The sequence below is a fragment of the Chrysochloris asiatica genome, unplaced genomic scaffold (genome assembly GCF_000296735.1).
Source record: "Chrysochloris asiatica unplaced genomic scaffold, ChrAsi1.0 scaffold00125, whole genome shotgun sequence".
Taxonomy (NCBI): Eukaryota; Metazoa; Chordata; class Mammalia; order Afrosoricida; family Chrysochloridae; genus Chrysochloris; species Chrysochloris asiatica.
This window is the reverse complement of record NW_006408643.1, coordinates 7,609,193-7,617,083: the sequence shown is the minus strand read 5'-3', so window position 1 is coordinate 7,617,083 and position 7,891 is coordinate 7,609,193. Positions and strand designations below refer to the sequence as shown.

The 7,891-nt window shown below is 50.0% G+C and overlaps 1 protein-coding gene across 1 annotated transcript in view; it reads right to left on the bottom strand.

Moving 5' to 3' along the window:
• The window catches only part of LOC102828053 (chromosome unknown open reading frame, human C19orf35), a 31,929-nt gene extending 25,413 nt beyond the window's left edge, over positions 1-6,516 (bottom strand). Inside the window, exons 1-2 of the mRNA XM_006868967.1 lie at positions 6,435-6,516; positions 3,129-3,655 (exon numbers count right to left, since the gene is read on the bottom strand). Coding sequence (XP_006869029.1) covers positions 3,129-3,655; positions 6,435-6,516 — 609 coding nt within the window. The remainder of the gene's footprint in view (positions 1-3,128; positions 3,656-6,434) is intronic.
• Between the last annotated feature and the right edge of the window lie 1,375 nt (positions 6,517-7,891).

Genomic DNA, 7,891 nt, shown 5'->3' with positions numbered 1-7,891 from the left:
CTGGTGGCACATTGGTTAAGCGCTCACCTGCTAACCTCACTGAAAGGTGGATAGCCCCGACCCGTCAGCTGCTCGGCAGAAGAAAGGTGTGGCAGTGTCATCCCATGAAAATCACAGCATTGGAACGATGGGGGCAGTTCTACTGTGTCTTACAGCATCACTGTGAGCCAGAATTGCTACAACAGTGGATTTGGTTTTTGGGGTCCCTGAGTGGTACAAATAGTTAACACAGTTGTCTGCTAACCTAAAGGCTGGAGGTTTGAATCAGGAATAAGGCTTGCCAATCTATTCCCCCAAAACCAACCACTGACAACATGGGCAGTGTAGTTCTAGTGTAACATACATGGGGTACCATGAGTTGGGGTGGACTCCTTGGGAAGGAGGGCTAAAGGGTCATCATTTCCTCCCTGCCAAGGGTCACAACATCATTACTGACCACTTGGGAAGGAGAAAGAGATCAGCTTCCCTAGCAGAGCAGGGCTCTCCAATAGAAATACCATACAGCCACGCATGCAGTTTAGAACTCTCCAGTAGCCATGTAACAACAACCCAAAAGGGAAGAGAAATAGGTGAAAGGAAATTTAATGATATATTTCATTAACCCGAAACCCCAAAGCCGAATTCACTCCTATCACGTCGACTCTCACTCGGACCTTTTAGGAGTGAATAGAACAGCTCTCTGTGTTCCTTTATAGGAGAACATTGCCTCGTCTTTCCCCAGTGGGCTCGAACTGCCGACCTTGTGGTTAGTTAGCAGCATGGTGATTTAACCCAGTAGGTCCAAAGTGTAACCATTTCAATGGGCGGTGGTCGATTCATAGCGATTCCAGGTGACACAGTAGAACTGCCCCGTACCGTTTCCCAGGCTGCCATTTTTATGGAAACAAGTTTCCAGATCATTCTCTTACCAAGCAGCTGGTGGGCTCTAACAGCTAACCTGTTCCGGTTAGCAGCTGAGTTTATTGATGAGCTGTTTTATATTCTTTTCCTTCCTCTTTTCTCCCCCCGTCCTTCCCTCTTTTCTTTCCTTTTCCTACTGAGTCTCTGAGATCCTGTGTGGAGTTAGTTATCAGCACACACCAGCCCAGAATGGCCAATGGCCACCATGTTTTTGTTCTTGTTAAGTGCCATCCAGTTGGTTCCAACTCTTAGCCACCCTGTGTAGGATTTTCAAGGAGCAGCTGGTGCTTTTGAACCTCTGACCTTGTGGTTAGTTGTCGATGTTGTTATGTGCCGTGGAGTTGGTTCTGACTCATAGCAACCCTGTACGGGGTTTCCAAGGCTGTACATCTTTACGGGAGCAGAAAGTCTCATCTTTCCCCCACGAAACAGCTGGTAGTTTCGAACTGCTGACCTTAAGGTTCAAAGGCTGATTCGTAACCACTACGCTACCAGAGCTCCTTTGTGGTTAGTACTCCACTGCTTGCCTGCCCAAACCCCAGCCCTAGCCTTAGCCCGGCAGGCCTCTGTGGCCACTGTACGGTGGTCAGGAAGTCATCAGCTCTAGGGATTACGTTAGAATTCTCTGAGGGCATTTAGTAATGACAGTTGGGGTGAAGTTCTGGGTGTAGGTACTTGTTTTGGGTTGAACTGGGTTTAACAAAGATATGCTAAAGTCAAACCCTGGTACTTGTAAACAGGACTTTGTTACGGAATAACATCTTTAAATTAAAAAAAAAAAATTCTTTTTTATCATTTAACACGAAGTCATATTGCAGTGTTGTTAAGTGCCATCGAGTTGATTCTGACCCATAGCGACCCTGTATAGGGTGTCCAAGGAGCTGGTGAGCTTGAACCACCGACCTTGCAGTTCAAATGGCTTTGCAGTCTGGCGCATTGGCCCACAGCACCACCCCAGGACTCCAGCAGGTGGATCCTAACTCCAATATGAACACCAACCACCTGCTGTTGAATTCCCTGCAACTCACAGGAGTCCTGGTGTGGCGCTGTGGGCTAATGTGTCAGACTGCAAGGTTGTTTGAACTGTAAGGTCGGCGGTTCAAGCTCACTAGCTGCTCTTCAGAAACCCATACAAGGTCTCTATGGGTTAGAACCGACTCAACGGCACTTAACAACAACATGGTAGCCCTATGTGTGTTACAGTAAAACTTCACTCCATAAGGGTTTTCATTGGCTGAGTTTTCTGTATAGATTGCCAGCCCTTTCTTCCAGGTGCCTGTGATGAACTCAAACCTTCAGCCTTTGACTTAGCAGCTGAACACGTTAACTGTCGGCACCACCCAGGAACACCAGTATGAGCAATGTCTTTAGAAGAGGAGGAGGAGAGACACAGATAGGCACAGAGTTAAGACACCATGTGGCAACGGAGGCAGAGAGGAGAGTGATGTCACCACAAGCCAAGGGATGTCTAGGGCCACCAGAAGCTGGAAGAAGAAGGCAGGATGCCCCCAAAGAGCCTTTGGAGGGAGCGTGGCTCTGCTGATTCTCTGAATTCAGACTTCTACCTCCAGAACCGTGAGGGAGCAAATTTCTGTTATTTTAAAGCTGCCTGAGTTGTGGTATGTAGGTTGTTGTTGTCAAGTGCCGTTTGAGTAGGTTCTGACTCATAGTGATTAGGTGTAGGTTTCTGCAGAGCAGCGGATGGGTTTGAACTCCCAACCTTGTAATTCAGTTCAGTGCTGATCCGACAGTACCATAGCAGGAGGTAGAAAGTCTTAGGATAGTCTGCCCAGATGCTGCAGGGCCAGGCCTTAGCTGCTGTGTTCTAAAGGACTCACAACATTCTGTTGTTCCAACTCCTGGCTCAGCGTGCCTACATTCTGTCGCCAGACTACAAAGCTGTTTGAACTGCAAAGTCGGTGGTTCAAGCTCACCAGATGCTGCTTGGAAACCCAGTACAGGGTCGCTATGGGTTGGAACCAACTCGATGACACTTAACAACAACAATATCCTTGTTTCACGCCGTTGGAATAACTGAACGGAAAATAACCAGCTTGGAAGCCCTTGTGGAATCCAATTCTGATAGAAGCCACATGGGGGCGCCAAAGGGTGGCGTCCACTTGATGGCAGTTTTGTTTTGTTGGTTGGTTTGTTGGAACATGGGTTACAGGTTGTGTCTAAGATAGAAAACTAAGGGAACACTGCAGAGCTAGGTGGGCCTTGCTCACCTTGGCGGCCAGGATGTGCCAGGAGTCCTCGTCCACCTGCACCACACGATAGTAGAGGGCATCCCCGCTGTCCACGTAGGGCGAGTTGTCCAGGAGGCGGAAGTTGTGACCAGGGCTGCAGGGGCCAGGGCGGCCCCCTGTGAACCGGGCGCGGAGCCGGGCGTGGATAGTACTGACACTGGCTAGCTGCTGGACAGCAAGAGCAGCGTGGACCGCCTCTGAGTTGTGCAGGTCTTGGAAGAAGTGGCCCAGTTCAGAGTCAGGGGTGCTGAAGGTCAGCTCTTCAGAGGGACTGGCTGGCCTGGCCTTGTCCTCCTGACTCTTGTCCACACTGAGGGAGCCCAAGAGGGGCTTCCGAGACATCCCGACGTGAGTGGGGCTGGGGCCAGGAGTCCCTTGGATAGGTAGGGACTGGGTTCTCGTTAAAGTCTTCTTGGGCAATGGCGGGGGCTGCGGGTCAGTGGAGAGGGACCCCGGTGTTCGGGGGCGGCAGGCCTTGGAAGGTAGCAGGTGGGCTCGGATCTCACCTGTTGGGAGGACATTAGGTATATGGGACCCAAGATGCTTGGCCTCAGCCCTAAGCCTCAAATGGGAATTAACAGGGGTATCCAGGTCTCTCTTGTCCTATGGGGCAGAGACGGTGTACTGGGTTGAATGGTGTCTCCGCAAAAGACATGCTACTATCCTTACCCCTGTACCTGTGAACGTGACCTTGTTTGCAACTACGTCATTAATTACATGAAAACCATGGAAAAAACAGTTGTCTTTCAGTCCGTTTAAGGCTCATGGCGGCCCCATGTGTGTCAGCAAAGAGCTGTGCTCTCCAGGATTTTCAGACTAGCTTGCCTGGCTTTTCATCCTGGGTGGACTTGATCCTCCAACCTTTTGGTTACCAGCCGAGCACATTTCCACTCGTGCCATCCTGGGACTCCTACTGGAGGAGAGTGGGCCCTGAATCCGATGTTTATTGTCTCTAAAGAGAAAAGGGTGGCGCTTCAAACCCACTCAGTGGTTCCCCAGTGAAGTTGGCAGCCTAGCCAACCCTATGGAGCACTGGACTGCTAACCACAAGGTCGGTGGTTTAGACCCAACAGCCACTCCGTGGAAGTCCTATACAGGGTCGCTATGAGTCAGACCGACTTGCTGGGACTTAACAACAGCAACAAGGAGAAAGAGAAGGAGAAAGTGGGCAGAGAGGGTAAGGCTGGAGACTAGCCACAAGCTTAGGAACCAGAAGCTGGAGGAGACAAGGCAGGACCCTCCCTTAGCCCTGCTCACACCTGGATTCAACTTCTGCCTCCGGAACTGTGGGAGACTGAATCTCTCCTGTCTGAAGCCACCAGCTTGTGGCACCTGTGATAGGAGCCTAGGTAATGTGCCCACTATGGGCTGAGACTTGATTATCCATTTTCTACATATGCTGATATAGGATCAGTTGATATTGTCGGTGTCAGAGTAGAATGTTCCATGGTGGGGGTGATGTGCCGTGGAGTCGGTTCTAACTCATAGCGACCCTGTACAGCGTTTCCGAGGCTGTAAATCTTTATGGGAGCAGAAAGCCTCATCTTTCTCCCACGGAATGGCTGGTAGTTTCTAGGCTGTTAAATTTCTAGGAACAGATAGCCAGACCTTTCTTCCGCGGGACCATTGGGTGGACTTGAGCCACCAACATTCCAGTTAGTAGCCCAGTACTTAACTGTGGCACCATCGGAGTTCCTTCTATCAGTTGTGGAGTGAAATGTGTGTTAAATGCTGTCAAGTCGATTCCGACTCACAGTGACCCTGTATAGTGTTTCTGAGCAGCGGCTGGTGAGTTTGAACCAACGACCTTGCAATTCAAATGACCTTGAAGTTCAGTATCTATCCTTGTTGCTCTTGCTAAGTACTAGCAAGTTAGTTCCAACCCATAGCTGTGCATAGGGTTTCCGAGGAGCAGTTGGTGAGCTAGAACTGCCAACATTGTGGTTCAAACTGACTTTGCAGTCCAGCACATTAACTCACAGCGACATACTAGGGATTGCCTTGTTGTTGTTAAATCCATTGAGTTAGCTCTAACTCATCGTGACCCTGTATCGGGTTTCCGAAGAGCAGCTGGTGGGTTTGAACTGTCAACCTTGTGGTTTCCAGTTCCAGTGCTGATCCTACAACACCACAGCAGAAATTGCCTTGTTGTTGTTGTTAAGTGCTGTCGAGTCGATTCCGACCCACAGCTACCCTTTGTTAGGGTTTCTAAGGAGCAGCCGATGAGCTTCAACTGCTGACCTTGCAGTTCAAATGGTTTTTCAGTCTGGTGCATTAGCCCATAGCGCCACACCGGAATTGCCACACCGGAATTGCCTTCTTGTTGTTAAGTACTGTGGTGTCAGTTCTGACTCATAGTGACCTTCACAGGGTTTCTGAGGCTGCAAATCTTTACGGGAGCAGAAAGCCTTATTTTTCTCCCATGGAACAGCTGGTAGTTTCAAACTGCCGACCTTGAGGTTAGCAGCTCGAATCGTAACCACTACGCTACCAGAGCTCCTTCCAGAATTGCCTTAGATATCTGTATTTCCACCAACAGTCTCTTCAAGGGAATCTAGTGTACCTTAGTTCTCTTCCAGCCTCTCAAACTCATTTGCGCACTTTAGATTTCTGTTAGAGCAGCAGCCCATAAATAGGTGTTGTAAATCCTAACCTGTGGACCTATAATCTCTACCAATCCTGTTTTATTCACGCAACAAAGACAAGGATTCATGTAGTGATCCAGGGTTAGTGTTGGAACCAGAAATGAGAAAGAGAAAGAGAAATAGAGAGAGAGAACACTGAATTCAGACTTCTAATCTCCTAAACTGAGACCTGGTGTGGCACTGATGAAAAATCCCTGGATTGGCTAACTACAAGGATGGGGGTTCAAACCCTCCGGCTGCTCCTTGGAAACCCTAGACAGGGTTGCTATGAGTCAGCACCAACTCGATGGCATTAGCAACAACAGAGATAATAGTTTAATTTATTAAAGTCCCCACATGTGGTATTTGACGGACCATTCAAGTCCTCTAGCCGCTCCCCATAAGGGTTATGGTCTAGGAAACCCTAAGGAGCTATTGTACTGTGTCCTGCAGGACTAAGTCGAAGGCACAATGTAGGCTATCTTCCATGTACAGATGAAGCTCAGAGGAGGGACAGGTGACTTCCATTTTCCTGTGTGGCTCTGGGCAGGTGGCTGCCCCTCTCTGAACCCCAGTTTCCTCATCTGTCTAAGCGGTGGCCCCACCCACATGCCCTGCCTGGCCACCTCCACAGGCTGCTTCTCATTCTTGACTCACTTACCAAGGTTGCTGTACGTCGGCTGCGTGGACTCGCTGTTGGGGTCGGGCTCAGGGGTCTCCGGGGGCAACTCAGGACTGCTCATGCTGTAGGGGGGTGCAGGGGTGAGCACATGAGCATGCTCATTAGCTCACACAGGTGGATATGGACAAGGCTCATGGGAGAAGAAGACAGGACTCCAGCTGAGAGCAGAGGACCCCCACTCTAGCTCCCCTTCTCCCCCTGCCCTGTTATGATGTCATGGTTGGCTTTAGCCTCTTTAGTTTCATTCCTTACATGTGAGACAAGAATGCCACCATCGGTCCTCCAGGGACATGGACTGATGGCCAGGTCTGAGCCCAGGCTGCCAAGGGACAGCTGGGGGTGGGCAATAAAGGAAGTGACCTAGGGACCCACCCTTGTACCTTATCCTGGAGTTCAACCTTCCCAGCCCCTCAACTCCAGCTCTAATGCAGAACGGTTTCTTTTCTGTCATTCCCTGCCCAGCCTCCCCCTCAGAGGTCCCCTACCTTCAGAACAGACGTCTGGAATGAACACAGGTAAAATTTTGCTGGAGGAGGGAGGTTCTTGGAGGACCAGCTTCCAAGTAGCTACAGTCGCTGACCTCCCAGGGTGTCTGCCTGAATGTTGAGAACAGGAAATGTCTGGGGGATTGTTTGACCGCAGGCTGAGGCCAGCAGGGGGGGCGGGGACCTTTCTGCAGGCTCTTCCCCAGGCCAGGGCCCACAGGACAGGAAGTAGAAGGAACAGCATTCTAGGCAAAAGGAACAGCCTGGGCAAAGACACAAATATAAATGGTTTGCTTGATGACATCATGCTGAGTGAAAGAAACGAACAAACATTGTTTGTTGCTACTAAAGGGGATATCGAGGGACTGTGGCGGCCCAGTGGGTTTCTCACTGGGCTGTTAACCGCAGAGCCAGGAGTTCAAACCCACCAGTTGCCCCGCAGGAGAAAGATGAGGCTGTCTCCTCCTGTAAACATTGACAGTCTCGGACCCAGTAGGGAGCTTCTGTCCTATAGGGTCACATGAGTCAGAATCATCCAATCAAGAGCAAAAGGAAATATCCAGTGTAGGCAAATGCAGAGAGCCTGAAGATTACCAGGAATGACGCTAACTGAAAGCTTTGTGGTTCGAACCCACTCCGCTAGTCCAAAGGAGAAAGACCTGATAATTTGCTCCCCAGAAGCCCTAAGCGGCAACTCTAGTCTGACACATGGGGACGCTGGAAGTGAAAAGTCAACTCTGGCTCCCAGCAACACAGTAACGAAGAAACTATTTGTTACTATTATTAGGTACCTGCTAGGCTCCCCTAAAGATCTGCAGTCTTCGAAACCGTATGCAGGGTTGCTATGATCGGAAGCAACTCGATGGTACACAACTGCCAGACCACCAGCCAAACATCTTTCTGGCATTCTCCGCTTTCAGCCAAGACCCATCTGATGTCAGCGATGATATC